The following is a 19,107-nucleotide window of genomic DNA, read 5'->3' as shown; positions in this document are numbered from 1 at the left end:
TTCATTGGAAAGACGGAGGTTGAAGGGAGACCTGATTGAGGTCTACAAAATTATGAGAGGTATGGACAGGGTGGATAGCAGCAAGCTTTTTCCAAGAGGGGGGGTGTCAATTACAAGGGGTTACGATTTCAAGGTGAGAGGGGGAAGTTTAAGGGAGATGTGCGTGGAAAGTTTTTTACGCAGAGGGTGGTGGGTGCCTGGAATGCTTTGCCAGCGGAGGTGGTAGAGGCTGGCACGATAGCATAATTTAAGATGCGTCTGGACAGATATATGAACGGGTGGGGAACAGAGAGAAGTAGACCTTGGTAAATAGGCAACAGGTTTAGATAAAGGATCTGGATCGGCGCAGGCTGGGAGGGCCAAAGGGCCTGTTCCTGTGCTGTAATTTTCTTTGTTCTTTGTAAAGCTCAGGTAATAAGTACACTGACATTAATCGTTCATTGAATACACCTTATCCATTAACTAAAACAAGTACACTGCTCTCTTCATTCTTTACTCTTAATGCCCGATATAAACTTCAGTCCATAAGATAGAACAAGAACAAACAAAGAACAATACAGCACAGGAACAGGCCCTTCGGCCCTCGAAGCCTGTTCCGGTCATGATACCAACCTTTGCCAAAGCCCTCAGCACACCCTTCTGCCGTATCCCTCTATACCCATCCTATCTATGTGTTTGTCAAGATGCCTTTAGAACACTGTTAATGTATCTGCTTCCACAACCTCCCCTGGCAACATGTTCCAGGCACTCATGTAACCTGCCTCGTACATCTCCTCTAAACTTTGCCCCAGGGACCTTAAACCTATGATTCCTGTTGACTGACCCCTCCATCCTGGGAAAGAGTGCCTGCCTATCCACTCTATCCATGCCCTTCATAATCTTGTAGACCTCTATCAGATCACCCTCAATCTCCGTCTTTCTAATGGAAACAGTCCGAATCTATTCAGTCTCTCCACATAACTAACACCCTCCAGACCAGGCAACATCCTGGTAAACCTCCTCTGCACCCTCTCCAAAGCCGTCACATCCTTCGGGTAGTGTGGCGACCAGAATTGTGCGCAATATTCCAAGTGTGACTGTACCAAGGTTCTATACAACTGTAGCAAGACTTGGCAGTTTTTATACTCGATGCCCCGTCCAATGAAGGCAAGCATTCCGTATACTTTCTTGACTACCTTGTCCACTTGTGTTGCCACCTTCAAAGATCTGTGGACCTGCACACTCGGATCTCTCTGACTTTTTATATTCCTAAGAGTTTTACCATTTACGGTATATTTCCCCTCTATGTTAGACCAACCAAAATGCATTACCTTTATATTTGTTCGGATAAAACTCCATTTGCCATTTCCCTGCCCAAGTCTCCAACCTATCTATGTCCTGCTATATCTTGTGACAATCCTCAACACTATCTGCCACTCCACCAACCTTACGCAAACTTACTAATCAGACCGGCTACATTTTCCTCCAAACCATTTATGTACACCACAAACAACAGAGGCCCCAGCACAGATCCCTGTGGAACACCACTAGTCACAACCTTCCATTCAGAAAAACACTCTTCTACTGCTACCCTTTGCCTTCTGTGACTGAGCTAGTTCTGTATCCACCTTACCACCTCCCCTTTGTTCCCGTGTGACTTCACCTTTTGTACCAGTCGGCCATGAGGCACCTTGTCAAAGGCTTTACTGAAGTCCACGTAAACAACATCCACTGCCCTCCCCTCATGAATCATCTTTGCTAACTCCTCAAAAAACCCGATCAGGTTAGTGAGGCACGACCTCCCCTTCACAAAACCATGCTGTCTATCGCTTATGAGTCCATTTGTTTCCAAATGGGTATAAGTCCTGTCCCTGAGAATTCTCTCCAATATTTTACCTGCTACCGACGTGAGACTCACTGACGTATAGTTTCCAGAATTATCCCTGCTACCTTTCTTAAACAGATGTTTATAAACACAAACGTTATAAACAGTTGGCACCTCTCCGGGGTTTCCTTTAAATTGCGGAGTCAGTACATCAGTTTGGCTTTAACAAATTTATCTTTTGATTGTAGCCACTGCTACCCAGCAGGAAACTGAATCAGAAGCGAACTCCGATACATTAAATAAGAATGCACAGCAAGTCCCTGCGGTCCAACAGTCACCATCAGAGAGCAAAACCAGCCAAAATGACAAGGACCCCAGCACAGAGAAAAGCAAGGAAAATGTCACAGTAAGTAGTGCCTGTCTACAGAACCTTACTTCAGACATTTCAGGCCTTTAGAACTGATGGTATTTGATGAATATCGTCTTTTATTTTAAAGCTGTTTGCGACTCAGTTAATTGAAGCAACCACGGTTTTTATTTGGGAAACCGATCTTTTTTATGGTCCAGTGTGTGATTAAAGCAAATTCACTGGTAATCAATTGTTACAATGCTAGTTCAGTTCAACCTTCCCGCTGGAGGGGTGTTGGAGATACAACATCTGTGGACCAGTTTCAAATACATTTCTGATGGCTTTGTTTTCGGCATCACATGCTTCTGATCATCTTGTTTTGCATTGCAGTCTTAAACCATTACAATTTTTGCATGTCACAATCTTTTTCTGTTACATGGACTCAAATGGAAACCAATGTTGCAATGTTAACTATTTCCAAATTGACACAAGTATCTACATACAGTTAATTTTAAGATGATTAGCTCTTTATTTGCGTGTTGAACAAAATGGTAAGACTTATCCCCAATTTCAAGGACCCACTTGTAGAAACTTGAGACAGACCTTCATTCAACTCCAGTTTAGGCAGGACAAAGACCAAATTGCTTACTCAGCACATGAGTCTTTTTTAGCATCACTTTAGAAATTGACTTAATTCTAACATTATACATCCAGTGGAGGCTAGTGTCACTTGAATTCTGTATCTGTGTTCTTTTCCTTTGCTCTGTCAGCTCTTGTTTCTTCCTTTCTTTTCTTCAAGCAATTCTTTCCCTGCTTAAGTCTGTTTGCTCAGATACCAGGCTCTCTGCAATGCCTTGATTAAGTGGTCATTATTCATATGTAAACCTTGCAAGTGAAGGCCGGAAAACTACTCAACCATATCATGAGGCATATATCAACTGAGTCTAATCCTGCCTTCACACTCCCTCTTTGATGCTGTACTACCTTCAGTAGAACTTACTGCCCTAGCTAGCTGAGCCGCTTCCAAATTTTCAAATAACCAATATAACACAGTTCTTATGTATAGTAATGCAAATATTCTCCCAACTGGCAAGTTTCCAGTTTCAATCATCTCATCAAAATGGAGGCCTGGATTTGCCAACAAAGCAGGAGAGAAAGTTGTCAGCAAATTAACTTGTGTGATTTTCAGCCAGCCACCTGCCCTTCCTGTCATAAGTAGTGCAGAAGTAGCTCATTCGGCCTATCGAGTCTGTCTGCACCGACCCTTTGAAAGAGCACTCTACCCATGTCCACTCTCCCATCCACCCTGCCCTATTCCTGTAACCCCACAATCTAACCTGCACATCCCAGGCCACTAAGGGGCAATTTAACATGGATAATCCACCTAACCTGCACATCTTCGGATGAGGGAGAAAACTGGAGCACCCGAAGGAAACCCACGTAGAAACCGGGAGAACGCACAAACTCTACACAGTCCCAGTGACCCAAGGCCAGAATTGAACCCGGGTCCCAGGCGCAATGAGGCAGCAGTGCTAACCACTGTGCCGCCGTGCAGCCCAAAATTGGTTCGTAGATATGGATATCTTTGGTTTATTTTGTAATAATTGTTATTAGGTAAGGAATATTGTCCTGAGGATCTAATATCAATGTCAAGCAAAACAGGTACTAGATGCAAGGTTAAACTCCCTCTACTCTGTAATGTTTGTTTTCCCCAATCTCTCATCACACTAGTTGGAATTATTTTTCCTTATTTGCTGCCTGCAGTAACTAACCTTTGGTTTCTACAAGTCCGGTTCAGCCTATCTTAAATTAGTGGCCTGGATTTGCGATGATAATAGTGAGATGAGCAAAGCACACCATTATTATGTGGGTGAACTGGACAACACTTTCCAGCACCTGGACACGTGCAGTAAAATGGTGAAATCTGTAATTGTTGCCCCAGTTGCCCTGTTTCTCCCCAAGCTTTGCTACGCCAGTAACTCACTGATAGACTTGGCATTAAAACGGGAGGGGCTTGAAGTTGTGGTGCATACCCACAAGATTAACATTAAATTTGTTGATGAAAAATAGAGCATGCATTTAAGTGTAATTAATGAATCTCTCTGACACTGAAATGTACTTGTAAAAATGTAATTGTAATTATAGTTGAGGTTGTAAAATAATTATTTTCACGGTTCTTTCTAAATCTTCGTAAACTTATCCTTTCCATCCCTCATTCCTCGTGTACGACAATCCTTAAAACCTACCTCTTTGACAAAGCTTTCGGCCATCTGCCTTAATTTCACCTTAAATGGCTTGGTGTCAGACTTTGCTTTTTAATGATCCTGTGAGGCACTCTGGGATGTCAAGGTACTTTATAAATAAGTAACTCTTCTGTCCCTTTTATCACTCTTATCTTCAACCCATTTTTCTTTTTTTCTCTTTGCTTCACTTTCTGCAAATGAATTGACATTGAATTGAACATCTGAACCAAACTTGCTCTTCCTGGTTTAGACTCTCTGTGCCTCAGTAAGCAGCAACACACTGTTGTCTGCCCTTCATACAGATGCCCTGTAGAGGATCCCACACTGAATTGGCTCTCTAATTACCGTAGGCAACTATACAAAAACTCAGTTAAAAATATAAATCTGTGGGTGGATCTCAGCTTTATGAATGTTCAGCACTGTTTGTTTGCCACTGACAGCAAAATCTGGAGCTTTTGAAAAGATGATTCTTGTAGCAGAAAGAGAAAAATAAAAATTATTTTGTTCTTGCAGTCTGAACTGGAAAACAGCTGGGTTCCAGAAGTCAAGGACAGTGGGCTCGATTCTCTGTTTCTGAGACTAAATACCTGCGTGAACGGAAAATCCGCAGGAGGTTCACGATAGGAAACTCGGTGCAAACTCCTCACTGACTCCGGTACTGGTGAGGGGCTAGCATCAGCGCTACGTGAAATTCCCGTGGATTGTGCCGAAAACGGCTGGTGAATGGCTGGGTCCCGGGCCGCGCATGCGCAAGGCTGACGACTTACACAGGACGTGCCGTAAAGCATGCCGTCGGCTGTGCATGAACCCTAACCAGCCAACCGCGACCCCACAGCCCACCACCCCCGTCCAGACTCCCAGCCCTAGCAGAAGCCGCCCCCGGCCAGCGGCATGGATCCAGACGAGTATGGCTGTGTTGGACACTGTCCGCAGCCGGCACGCTGGGTTCCCGACCGCTGGGACCACACGCGGCCCGTGACTTCGGGAACTCGGGCCATCAGTGGGCCGGCCAATGATGTGCCAATGGTGTTGAAATAGCGCGCGTCACAATGACGGGGGTTTGGAGGGGGTAGAGCATGGCGGGCCTGCGTCAAACCGGCACTGGCCCCGATTCCGGCGTCCGAATGCATTCTCTGCCCAGTCGCCGATCATGATTCCGCCGTCGGACTACAGAGAATCCAGCCCAGTGTTTTATTTATTTTTTAAGATAAATTTAAAGTGCCCAATTAGTTTTTTTCCAATTAAGGGGCAATTTAGCATGGCCAATCCACCTCCCCTGCACATCTTTGGGTTGTGGGGGTGGGGCCCATGCAGACACTGGGAGAATGTGCAAACTTCACACTGAAAGTGACCGGCTGGGATCGAACCCAGGTTCCCAGTGCCGTGAGGCAGCAGTGCTAACCACTGCGCTGCCGTGTCGCCCCTGACAGTGTTTAACCTTCTGCATTAGCGTTTTCTCTTCCTTTTCGCCAACTCTTTGAGTTCCCCATATGTAAAGAAAGAAATATAAAATATGTGGAACAGTAAGTTTTGTATGTTTTTTTCCTTATCCTGTCTATTTCGAGGTGCCACAAGAGGTAAACCTACCTGATTCCCTCTATTATTTTCATTGGAATGGAGTTTGAATGAGGATGACCATTTCCATTTTGGGCCACAAAACGACTGCTTTTAAATGCTTCCAGCACTGGAAGTCTGATGTGTCACCCAGCCCCACTACTATTGTGGGTTGTTACAATAAATTTAGCTTTAAAAAGCACACAGGAGTAATTTTCAACAGGAAAGAAAATTGGTTGATCTGTTACTGCCGTCTAAACTGCAATGCCAATTTTATAATCCAGCGATGAGTTGAAAATGACCCCATGCCATTTCCTGAACTAACCCTGAGCGGAGCCACAGAAGATTTACTAGCGGTATATAGTTTCAAACAAAATAGTAACTTTGCAGTCTAATTTTGCTGTAGATTCTGAAGAGCAAACCAAAAACATCAAGGCCGCCTCACAGTGACATGAGAGGCATGAGGACCTGCAGACTGTGAAGACAATTACTCACTCTTTTAAATAAAAGTGAAATATTAGCAATTATTGTTGGGAACAGATAGCAATATCGGATTTAAGACCCTAATTATGTTGCTGTCCTAGGAATGTGGGAAAAAATAAACAGTAATAGAAGCAGGACAAGATTGTTGATAATCAAAATGAGAAGGATAAATTAACATTAAAATAAACTTGAATTTCTAAATTTCCAGCAGTTTACAAAGCAATTTCCAGCTCAAGAAGAAAGCCCCAGTTTGTTGATATCAATGCACTTTATCCGAAGTGAAAACTGCTCTCCCAAATAAAAGCACAATATTAAAACCAAGAATAGTAGCCCCAGTTTATACAGATATCCACAAAATGATGCTTTACTGGCACTGCAGATAGGAGCAGGGGTGACCAACGACCAGCCTATTAAACTGGTCGAGCAACTCAACCCACAATCGTAAGTACAGCCCTTTACCATTAAAGAGACATTGGCAAAGGGTGGCATGCGGTGCAGTGGTTAGCACTGGGACTGCAGTATTGAAGGACCCGGGTTCAAATCCCAGCCCTGGGTCACTGTCCGTGTGGAGTTTGCACATTCTCCCCATGTCTGCATGGGTTTCACCCCCACAAAGATGTGCAGGTTAGGTGGATTGGCCATGCTAAATGGATGAAATGAAAATGAAAATTGTTTATTGTCACAAGTAGGCTTCAAATGAAGTTACTGTGAAAATCCCCTAGTCGCTACATTCCGGCGCCTGTTCGTTCGGGGAGGCTGGTATGGGAATTGAACCGTGCTGCTGGCCTGCCTGGGTCTGCTTTAAAAGCCAGCGATTTAGCCCAGTGTGCTAAACCAACCCCGTTACCCCTTAATTGGGGAAAAAAATAATTGGGTACTCTAAATTAATATTTAAAAAAAAGAGACATTGGCAAATGGAGTGTAAAACATAATATCTCCTTAAACCTGAGAAAAAATCTGTACATACCCCACTGGCTGAAGGAGCAACTTCAAACAGACATTGTTAGACTGGGCAGTGATATTGCATCAACCTCCGTTTTCCTTTAGTTGGACACAACGTAGAATCCCCACAGTGCAGAAGGAAGCCATTGGGCCTATCAAGTCTGCACCAACATTCCAAAAGAGCACCCCATCTAGGCCCACCTCCCCACCCTATCTCTGTCACCCCATCTAACCATTTTGGACACTAAAGGGCAATTTAGTATGGCCAATCAACTTAACCTGCTCATTTTGAGGACTGTGGGGGGAAACAGAAGCACCCAGAGGAAACCTACACAGACACAGGGTGAACCTACAAACTTCACACAGCGCCAGTCACCCAGGGTCGGAATTGAACCCTGGCACTGTGAGGCAGCAGTGCTAACCATTGTGCCACCATTCGGTCCAACTATCCTTGTATCTTGGAATAATTCAGTATACCTTCACTGCCCATCAAGTCACTGCTCCATGTTTTGTGAAAGTTTGCGTGATGCTGATTCACTCAGTATGTTACAATGAGCCCAATAGAAGACAAAGTGTTTTGGCAAACTGTGCATCCTCTCATAACAAATTAACCTATTTGGAGGCTGTTGGGTGTGATATGAGTACAATTGTGCGCTCTCCTGACATGAAACTTTTCCACCAAATTAGTTCGAAGTAAAATAGCTTTTAAAGCCTAGGTGAGAACCATTTTCATGTTGATGCTCGGCAAAAGTTATTAATTATAATCCTTCTAAAATTGTGTCTTTGGGATGTTAATGTGGGGCTGGGGTTATTGACCCCATCCAATATGAAAGAAAGCTCCTTCTATTTCTGAAAGCTTTAATTTGAGTGAAAACAATTTCACCTTTCCGTTTTCTTATATACACATCCCAATTGTGCTTTTATAATCCCAGAGAGTAGAGACAAAGGCAGTGCTGATCTGTTGTGAAACTGTCAATGGAGTTCCGAGGGACGTCATCATCCAGCTGTTTTTGCCCCTATTCTTTTTCTCCCCATACATTTAGAGTGCCCAATTCACTATTTTCCAATTAAGGAGCAATTTTAGTGTGACCAGTCCACCTACTCTGCACATCTTTGGAATGTGGGAACAAAACCCACGCGAACACTGGAAGAATGTGCAAACTCCACACGGACAGTGACCCAGAGCCGGGATTGAACCTGGGACCTTGGTGCCACGAGGTAGTAGTGCTAAACACTGCGCCACCGTGCTGCCCCTGGTTTTGCACCTATTCTCCTGCACATTTTGCAGTTTTCTTATCACCACCTCTGTAATAAAACATTGCAGTCAGGAGCCAAGCTCTGAACAAAGAACACTACAGCACATGAACCGGCCCCTTAGTCCTCGAAGCCTGTGCCGACCATGGTACCTGCCTAAACGAAAACCGTATACATTTACGGAGTCCGTATCCTTCCTATTCCACCCTATTCATAGTTTTGTCTAGATGCCCCTTAAATGCCGCTATTATACCTGCTCCCACCACCTCCCCAGGCAGAGCATTCCATATATTTACCACCCTCTGTGCAAAAGACTTGCCTCGCACATCTGTTCTAAACTTTTCCCCACCCATTTTAAACCTATGTCCCATAGCATTTGACTCTCCTACACTAGGAAAGAGCATCTGACTATCCACTCTGTCCATGCCACTCATAATCTTGAGACCTCTATCAGGTCGTCTCTCAACCTCCGTCGTTCCAGTGAGAACAGACTGAGTTTATCCAACCTCTCCTCATAGCTAATGCCCTCCATACCAGGTAACATTCGAGTAAACCGCTTCTGTACCTTCTCCAAAGCATCCACATCCTTCTGGTAGTGTGGTGACCAGATTTGTACACAATATTCCAAATGAAGCCGAACTAAGGTCCTGTACAGCTGTACAGCTGCAACATGACTTGCCAAGTTTTATATTCAATGCCCTGACCGATGAAGGCCAATATGCTGTATGCCTTCTTGACCACCTTATCCACATGCGTTGCCACTTTCAGTGATCGGTGGACATGCACGCCCAGATCTCTCTGCCGGTCAGTACTCGCAAGAGTTCTCCCATTTATTGTGTAATTCCTATGTGCATTGGACCTTCCAAAGTGCATTACCTCACACTTGTCCGGATTAAACTCCATCTGCCATTTCTCCGCCCAAGTCTCCAACCAGTTTATATCCTGCTGTATCCTCTGACAAGCCTCTTCACTATCAGCAACTCCACCAATTTTTGTGATATCTGCGAATTTACTAATCAGACCAGCTACTTTTTCTTCCAAATCATTTACAACAAAGGCCCCAGAACTAATCCCTGTGGAATGTCGCTGGTCACATCCTTCCATTCAGAAAAGCACCCTTCTACTGCTACCCTCTATCAGTTCTGTATCCAACTTGCCAGCTCTCCTCTGATCCCATGTGACTTTACCTTTTGTACCAGTCTACCATGGAGCTACTTCTGCTTGGGAAGACTGACTTTGATACTGTTAATTTTCCCGTTTAATGTTTCATTGCTCAAGAGTGGACTTAAAAGGTTCGACTCTGGGCATTGCGGCCATTGCTGTTGATTAGTGGTGTTCATGTCTCACTGTAGAACTCTCTTTCTGCGCAGCGAGTGTACAGAGGATTCAGTTTACCAACACCAAGTTGAAATTCATCTTCAGATAAGCCAAGTAGTTCTAAAACAAGTGATTCTCAGCACATATACTACTTCACAGAAAAATGCCCCTACTCTCTGCTCTGTTGTACTTTTACATGGAGATTTGATAGGGAAATATCATCTTGGCATTTCCGCTAAAGTGAATGTAACATTAGAAGTTGCAGCATGTAGCTGGATTAACTTTAAATTTGAAAAAAGGTACATTTTATTGAGTTTTGGCAGTGTAAGAATTTGAAAAAGCAAAATTCTGCAGATGCTGGAAATCTGAACAGAGAAAATGCTGGTAACATGCAGCTGGTCTGTGGGAAGAGAAACGATCATTTTTGGTTAATGAGTGGAAGAATTTGCCATTTATTGGACGGGATTCCCCGCCGACTGGATTCTCCGTTTTGCCGGCGCCCGGGGTTTATCCGACGGCGTGGGGCTGCCCCACAATGGGAAACCCCATTGACCGGCCGGCGTAACGGAGAATCCCACCAGCGGGTCGGGTCAGAAAAGTGGCGCGGCGGAGAATCCAGCCCATTGTCTTTCACTTTGTTTCCTATGCTGCACATATTGGCTGTTATTCTCTGGCCGTTCACTGGCAGCGGGATTCTCTGGTCCCACTAGCAGTGCATCACCCGCCTCTGGATTTCCTGGCTGCGTGGCGTGGCTTCAACTGGAATTCCCATTGACAGCAGTGGGAACAGAGAATCCCTCCGGCAGCGAATGGCATGCCACATCCTGCCGCTGAGAAACATGTGGCTTGGGGAGGGAGGGTGCAGAGAATGCCACCCATTGTTTTAAGCTATGCAATATCTCATTTCGTTTTGGAGTGGGTGGGTGATTTATTTAAGTGCGTGACCCGTTGAAGTTTGCACACATGGGCACGATCTACCCGCCACGTTGCACCCAAATGTGGTCGGGAGATACTGGGAGAGGCCTCCCACGGGCTCCCCGGCAGCCAGTATACCTCATGAGATTTGCCTAGACTTCGTGAGGCATCACAATCAGGATCCCACCCACATTGGATGGGACCATGCTTTTCATGCCCAAGTAGGTTTAAAACCTGCTGAGGCGTGTTTACCCGACATCTACTGGCCTCCCCACGGAGACCCCAGCTGGACACTGTGGACCAGCTGGAACGGCATGCCATCAGACGCCCCAGGGTGGTCAAGGACCGTGTCGGGTGGGCCCCTGGCCCTCCCCCTCGAACGTGGATACCATGGCATGGGCACCCTGGCACTGCCAACATGCATAATTGGCACTGCAAAGCCGGCAGGAGCACTGCCAAAATGGCACAACCACGGGTCAGGGTTTGAGGGGGAGGCTGTGCCCTTGAGAGGAGGGTGGAGGGGGGTTATAAAGGTGGGGGGGGGGGACACAGGGTGTGTATGAAGGAGCCACTGGAAGGTGGGGAGGGGGTATGGGAAGGCCTGAAAAGAGGGAGTTCTCAGCGACCCCATTGCAGGTTGTCATTATTTGAGGGGGTGTGGGGTAGTGCACGTGTGTGGGGGTCATCATTGCCCATGGGTGGGGGGTGTGGGGGAACCTCAAGCTCACTTACAGATCGGGGCATCCTTTCAAAATAGTGGCCTGATCTCTGAGGAGCCTGACTGGCCAGTGAGTTCAGCTCGCCAGTGATGAAAATAATTCTAAGTGCAGGCTAGCCCGGTGAGAAACTCCCCAGGGCCGAAGAAAGTGACTAAATGTTTTTAGATAGCAGTGGGGCATTCATCGACAGAGCTGGGAAGAAACCCCCAGCAAAACCCACACAGATAACACTTAGAAACTTTCTGTTAGATCGAGCCCATGGTAACGCAAAGGGACAGATTTCTGCAAGCTTATGCAGTGACTTATGGATTGCTGCATAGCTATGAAGCTTACAGAGAATATTGGTTCTGAGTGAAGATGCTGCATTGTGAATGAGTCTCAATTTTCTGTGTAAGCCTGTTGCCTGACGCTCACTCACTCCCATTCTCTCTTCCTCCCTCCCTTTATAGTTAAGATGTACTATCAGTGCAGTGATTCCATTCCCCCCTCTGCATCCACAGCTCATCATGCCCTTTTTGCTACTAATTAATGCTAATGCCGTCTTGATCTATCTGCTTCGCATTGAGATTTGAGAAATGGAAATGATAGTGAAACTAACTTGAGAAGAGACGGTATTTTTCTCTGTGTAGTTTTCTCCTTGCCTTAGAGGACATGGGGGGATGTTCAAGCTATTTCTGTTTGTGGAAGATCATACTCGTAGTAGTTAACCCAGATTTGGAGGGTACAGGGGCCGGGATTCTCCCATCCCGCGGCAGAGTGTCCACGGCGTTCTAAACACCGTCGCGCTTTGAAACGGTGTGAACAGGCCACAGCCAGGAATCCTTCTGGCCCCTAGAAGGGGCCAGCATGGCGCTGGAGCGGTTCATGCTGCTCCAGCAGCTGATCCCGGTGTGAACTGTGTGCCGCGGGATCTGCACATGCGCAGTGGCGCTGGTGCCATCGAGGACATGCGCAGTGGTGCCGGCGCCAGCATGCGCATGCGGGGTGGCCTCGTTCAACGCGCTGGCCCCGATGCAACATGGCGCAGGAGTACAGGGGTCTGCGTGTAGGAAAAGAGGCCGGGGGACAGCGAGGCCCGCCCGCCGTTCGGTGGGTGCCGGCGTCAGGGCGGCGTGGGTCGCAGGGATTCTCTGGCCCGGCCAGGGCTGGAAGAATCCTGCCCAGGGTTTGTGTGAGGGGCGGAAATGAAGAGTATGGCGCTCAGTAGCTTCCGATTCACTTTGATCTTCGTAATTTTCTCTTATAATAATAATAATCATTTATTGTTACAGGTAGGCTTCAATGAAGTTACTGTGAAAAGCCCCTATTATATTAAAATCCTTAATTTTATGATTCCCGAGTGTGGCCAGTTGATATGTAGGAGAGAAGGTCTCCTTGCCTTCAGAGGCTTTTGTTTGGAGTGATGTTTACAAGTTGCTTTAAAGGCTGGGGTGTAAGGAATCATTTTCATATGCCTTGAGTTTCTAGCTGATTTGGGGGCTGTTGGAGTGGGGGTCTGGTTTTAGTTTACATTAATTATTATTTTTGGTGCCAGTGAGACACAGGCATTGAGATTAGGCTCATGCGGTGCTCATTTTCTCGCCATTTTGCTCCTTTCCCAAAGGAAGCACGTACCTGTTTAAGCCTGGAAAAGCGCTGTCCGCCATATTGAGAATGGGACAAAATAAGAGTCCTTTACCTACATCTGAAGCAGAATTGGACTCCTTGTAATAATAGGAATGATGCCTGGTTGAAGCCCCTCCTCACGGTTGGTTTGCACTGAGGCTGCCAACACCATCACAGGCAGCCCTTGGCATCCCCTACAGCCAAATCGTGAAGTAACATACCTGAATGTGACACTGGGTGGAATAGGAGTGCCTCTCCCAATCCCACATGGAAAGACAAAACCACAGCTACTCACCCTGCCTACCCCCATCCCCACCACCACTAACATGCAACAGTTAGAAATTGCCACGGTAGACTGATCCCCAAGCTTTTTAAATTCCTAATGTCATTGCACGGTAGCATGGTGGTTAGCATAAATGCTTCACAGCTCCAGGGTCCCAGGTTCGATTCCGGCTTGGGTCACTGTCTGTGCGGAGTCTGCATATCCTCCCCGTGTGTGCGTGGGTTTCCTCCGGGTGCTCCGGTTTCGTCCCACAGTCCAAAGATGTGCAGGTCAGGTGGATTGGCCGTGCTAAATTGCCCTCAGTGTCCAAAATTGCCCTTAGTGTTGGGTTGGGTTATGGGGATAGGGTGGAGGTGTTGACCTTGGGTAGGGTGCTCTATTCAAGAGCCGGTACAGACTCGATGGGCCAAATGGCCTCCTTCTGCACTGTAAATTCTATGAAAACTATGAAAAAGTGAAGTAACATTACAAATTTCCTGAAATAGCAAGGAACGTTATGTGGGTGGGCTTATTGAAGCAGAATTTTATCTTTGCCAATTTAAGAACAATGTCAGCAAGAAATTAATGCTGGGGCTATTTGCGTCACTTATTGCTCCACTTATTTTACCATTTTATGTTGAATAACTGAGGCTTGAAATTGTCCTTCCTCTTGCAGTCATATTAAGATGTGGCAGAAAAGCTGTTTACATTTACTGCCGGTCTGTTAGCGATGTAGCAGACAATTGGGAATGGAAGGTTGAAAATTTAAAAGTGCCAGTTGTAAGCACATTCTAATCGAATGATCCATGTCTTTTCGTTTTTAAGCCATGTCCATCATTAGTTTGGAGTGTCTACTTTTAGCAAGGAACATGACTGCACAGCTCTGGCTACTGCATTTTTCTTATCCTTGAATCTTATCAAAATAATATTTTGACATTCACCTCTCCATGCCAAGGTGATTAAGTTTGGTATGTTTCTACACTTTTTAAATTTGGGATACCATTCCCCATCAGATTTTCTTTTAATGTGAAGCTGGCAAATTAGATGCGATTTGTTTATTTTGGTCGTTACCATATCCACCATTGAATTTCAGTGTTTTATCTGATTGCGGTGCCCTCCTTGCTTTCTGATTGATTGGCCAATGACCCAGTTACTGAGCGAGGTCTAGTATTGCAGCACCATAATGTGGGAGATTTGGGGCAACAGCAGGTATGTCGCAGGTACCCGCTTTGAGCGGTAACTGCTGGGGGTCAATGAGCCAAAGTAAACATACTCCAGATGTCTCCACACAAAAGGTCTTGATTGTATTTTATTTTAATATTGCAAAGTTGTGGAATGCGCTAACTATTTAAGTCCAGGATTAACTCGTATACACTTAAATTTTGTTTCGTCTTCCACCCACAGACTATGCCAGTTGTGGTGAATCCAGCGGTTGGAGCAGTCGCTGCGCAGCCAGAGGCCCAATGCCCCCAGACCACACTGCCTGTCCAAACCCGCCGAGCCTGAAAGCTGCATTCCTTGGGGAAGGACATTTGAAGAAGGCAGCATAATGGAGCAAGACTTTGCATGGGGAATTTGTGAATACTGCCCCAGCGCTCCAGCCATGAGTGGATAAATTAATTGCATATCTGCTTTGTACATAATATACAAAGTTTCTGTGACACTACATTCTCGCCTAGCATTAAAAAACAAAACAAAAAAAAGTTTCAAGCTGAATTCTTCGGAATGTGATCACATTCTGCGAGCCTTTTAAAGAAGTTGTCAATTCTAAAGCTTCGTCCCCCTTGTATTTTTCTTTAATGTGGTTTAATGGAAGATTCTAGACTCTAGTTTCTGAAAATGTAGTGAATCGGGGAATGTACACAGCATGCAACACAAAAAAAGCCTTGAGTAGTTGGAGCACAGCATATAATATTTATATGTAGGAGTCTGTGAAACCCAGTGACGTAAAAAGCATGAAATGGGAGGTAAGTCTTGGCATTTCTAATGAAGGAGTACAAAGTGGGGAGGTACATCTCGCTGCTCATTTCCCCCCCCCCCCCCCCCCCTTCTCCATTGTTAACAATTGTTTGCTCTTGGTATGTGTGACATTTGAACGCAAGGTGTTTGTGTGTATATGAGATGATCCTTTGTGTTCAGAATGATTCCAGTGCTTTTTCTGATGTGTATATTTTTGTTTTTTATTTTTCATTCTGGTTTATAAAATAAGCTGTTTGTACAGTTTTCAACCAGTCCTGATGAGTAAATGTTATTAAAATAAAAAAATAGAAAAAAATTGACCCAATAGTAAATTTACCATTGTTTTTTGAGGACATGACTTGCTAGCCTAACTTGTGAAACAAAATTGCTTTTAGCATATGGAAGTATTTTTTCACATTTCTTTGTACAAAGTTTATATTAAAAATGGAAGAAACGAAAATGGCTTGTATCTCTATATTGCTGCTTCGTAGATATTTTGTGAATCTCTAAATCCCCGATGCCACGATAGAAAAGTGAATTAGTGTTGAACTGAGGTAAAGAATGGAAAATTTTACTTGTGTTCCTGTTTTTTGTGAAATGTGTGGGCTTCTTGCTATGCACTGGTTGAAAGCCATCGGCCAGATTTTTAACCGCTTCGCAGCCGAGATTTGAGGCAGGCAATTGTTCAGTTACCTGCCGCCGTCCTCCACGCCTGCTCCCCGCCTCTAGCCCGCTCCAAACTGAGCTGGCAGTCTTGGTCCTGACCCGCGTTTGGAATGAAATATTTTGGCACCATTGGAGTTGAGAAGCAGATTTTTAAATTTAAAATTCAACTGGCTGCAGAGCTCAGGAAAAAGTGGACACTTGACTAGTGTTGGACAGAGTCTGTAATCACTTTTCAAAAAGAATATTAATAAGGCTTGAAGCAAAAAAGATAGCTAAATATGTAATGTGACTTTCCGAACAGATGGTGGGGCTGTTGCTTTAAAAAAAATACTGCGAGTCTACATCAGTTATTTTTTCATGATTTGTACATATAATGGTGTAACAAATATCAAATACTTTTATCATAAGGCATTTGCATGAGTAATACTGGGAAAATAATGCACTGCTTAGTTCTCAGTCCAGAAAGTGTTTTTTTGGGTGGGGGGGGGACAGGTGCAGTTACTGGATTGAGTGAAAATGGGCTATTTTGTTATCAATTCTATATTTCAGGAGACTGCATCTTCCATGAATAGGAACGGTTGATTTCTGTACAGGTGAACTGGATGAAGATTTTCTTGTCATTAAAAGCTGGTTGGATATTCATAATGGATTATAATCCAGTGGGTTAATGCAAATGTCGCCAGAGGACCAGAATCTGCTCTCCCCTTTTGAGGCACAGCTGACTGGTGGTGATTTAACCTGAGGGTCACCACGCCTCAGGCCAGGGGTCAGGTTGAGAAGGCGGGGTCTTCATGAATGACCTCAGCCGGTACGGGAATTGAACCCGCGCTGTTGGCGTCATGAACCAGCTGTCTAGTCAATCAAGATAAACTGGCCCCCAGCAATCCAATGGAGTATAATATGGAGGAAAGGAGATGTCTATCATTCACTAATTATTTGTATCTAAAACTCAGGGAAAATGGATTGGAAGAAAGTTTTTAATTTGAATACTTCTCCCATTCTCCTTAGTGAGAAAAAAGTGGCACCTATCGCTAAGGTTCAAAAAGTACGGCACAAGGCCTCGTGTGCACCGGCAGCGCCCGTCATTCGAGGACCTGTCGGACCGGGCATGCCGTCAAAGACTCTGGCTGAGCAGGGAGACAGTGTGACATATCTGCCTGATTTAATATTTAATAAGCACATGAACAGATGGGGTATAAAAGGATACAGGCGGTTGGTCTAGATAGGACACGTGATCGGAGCAGGCTTGGAGGGCCGAAGGGCCTGTTCATGTGCTGTACTCTTTTTTTTCTTTGTATACCATTTCAGCTGCACAGCGACGATGGCATCTAAACTGGAGCTGATGGATGTTTATACCAAAGAGTGAGCAGGACAGGCAGCGTATGTGGAGAGAGAAACATACTAATGAGTCAGGTCAATTACCTTTTATCATTACCTGAAGTGTTGGGCGGGATTCTCCGTCACCTGATGGCAAAATCACAGCAGATGCCGATTTGATGCCAAAGCGCAATTCTCCATCAATGCGTACCAGAATGCATGTACAGTAAACACCGTTTGCATATCATTTGCGGGCTCGACCCAGTAATCTCCGGGCGTCCACGATTCTCTGCCTCTGATTGGCCGAGTTCCCAACAGCACGGTTCACTTGTGCTTTTAAAAATCGTGTAACCAACGTGGTGGCTGATGGGGGAAAGTGAGGAGGTAGGACACAGAAGAGCGACTGTGGGCTACCGGGCCGGACACTGGATGGGATGGGGATCCCTGCCAGTGGATAACTGGAGGGATGGGCTGAGTAGCCGGGGTGATCCTCCACGGGACTGGGGTGCTGTCCAATCACGGACCGCTATTGCCGCTGCGTGCAAGGCAGCCATCTTGCTGCGCACCCCACTGACCACCCATCTCGGCCCCTGGATCTGCAGAGTGACACCAGCAGTATGGATGCCCCTACCCCTGCACCTCGCCCTCCACTATACCTGGCCCCCAAGCACCAGCGAGGCATCAGATGGCCCACTCAAGGGCAACGCCCACTGTAGCCCCTACGGGGATGCTGGACAGAGGCGGTGGAGTGTGCTGCTAGTAAGGGCAGTGCCAGCTGACGGTACCCCTGGTATCAGGGACAGGGGCCAAAGGCCTCCCATGGGTATAGAGATGGAGGGGGGGGCGAAATGCGGAGACAGTGCCAACCGGGGTCACCATGTAGCTCATTGGACCTGGTTGGGCAAGGGAGTATGCACCATGCTAACATGTCAGCCTTTCACTCACTGCAAACAATGGATATTGGAATTCAACCAGCAAAGGTGGTCTTCCTGTTAATCGCTGCAGTCCTGGGGGATGCCCTACGGCTGTAAGAGCTGGCACTGCTCAAGGAGGAGGAGGAAGCTGCAGCAGCAGAGCATTCCCCAGAGGAGCAGGAGGCAGCTACCCAGGATAGAGAGTCGGCCTACCCAACAGGCCAAGAAGGAGGAGGTGCTGCATAAGGCCTCGTGTGTACCACCAGCGCATGCCGTTGAAGACTCTGGCTGAGCAGGAAGACAGTATGACACCAGATCATGGTGCATCTGGCACCGCGGAGTATGGGGGTGGACACCTGTTCCTGGTGGCCATCAAGGTGACAGTCGCCCTAGAATTTACGCCACGGGGTCCTTCCAGGTGCAAAGTTGGGACCTCTGGGATCTCACAGACCTCGGTGCACAAGTGGCGTCACGGAGACTGTGTATGCCCAGGCGGCATAAACTTCTATGTGGACTGTGCACTCCAGGATCCCCCAGCAGCGGAGTTCACCGCCATGCCCCAGGTCCAGGGCTGATCGATAGGATGCATGTCCCCCCATTGGGAACCTGCAGATAACAGGCTGTTCTTCACAAACTGAAAGGGCTTCCACTCGATGAACTTACGGCCGATATGTGACCATCAGATGCACATTATACACATCTGCGCCCGATGCTCGGGCAGTGTGCATGATGCCTTCATACTGGCATACTCGACAATTCCTGACATGTTTCCTGCGTGTTTGCACCATTTTGACAGAGCACCGA

At 46.1% G+C, this 19,107-nt stretch overlaps 1 protein-coding gene across 12 annotated transcripts in view; it reads left to right on the top strand.

Moving 5' to 3' along the window:
- The window catches only part of zmynd8 (zinc finger, MYND-type containing 8), a 283,096-nt gene extending 267,230 nt beyond the window's left edge, over positions 1-15,866 (top strand). For all 12 annotated transcript variants that reach the window (XM_038803563.1, XM_038803569.1, XM_038803567.1 and 9 more), the window contains 2 exons: positions 2,053-2,210; positions 14,852-15,866. In XM_038803563.1, the coding sequence (XP_038659491.1) occupies positions 2,053-2,210; positions 14,852-14,953 (260 nt within the window). In that variant the 3' untranslated portion in view covers positions 14,954-15,866. The remainder of the gene's footprint in view (positions 1-2,052; positions 2,211-14,851) is intronic.
- Positions 15,867-19,107: the final 3,241 nt, after the last annotated feature.

This window comes from Scyliorhinus canicula, chromosome 7 (assembly GCF_902713615.1).
Source record: "Scyliorhinus canicula chromosome 7, sScyCan1.1, whole genome shotgun sequence".
Lineage (NCBI taxonomy): Eukaryota > Metazoa > Chordata > Chondrichthyes > Carcharhiniformes > Scyliorhinidae > Scyliorhinus > Scyliorhinus canicula.
Note: the sequence above shows the minus strand (reverse complement) of the source record. Positions and strands in the feature narration are given on the sequence as shown.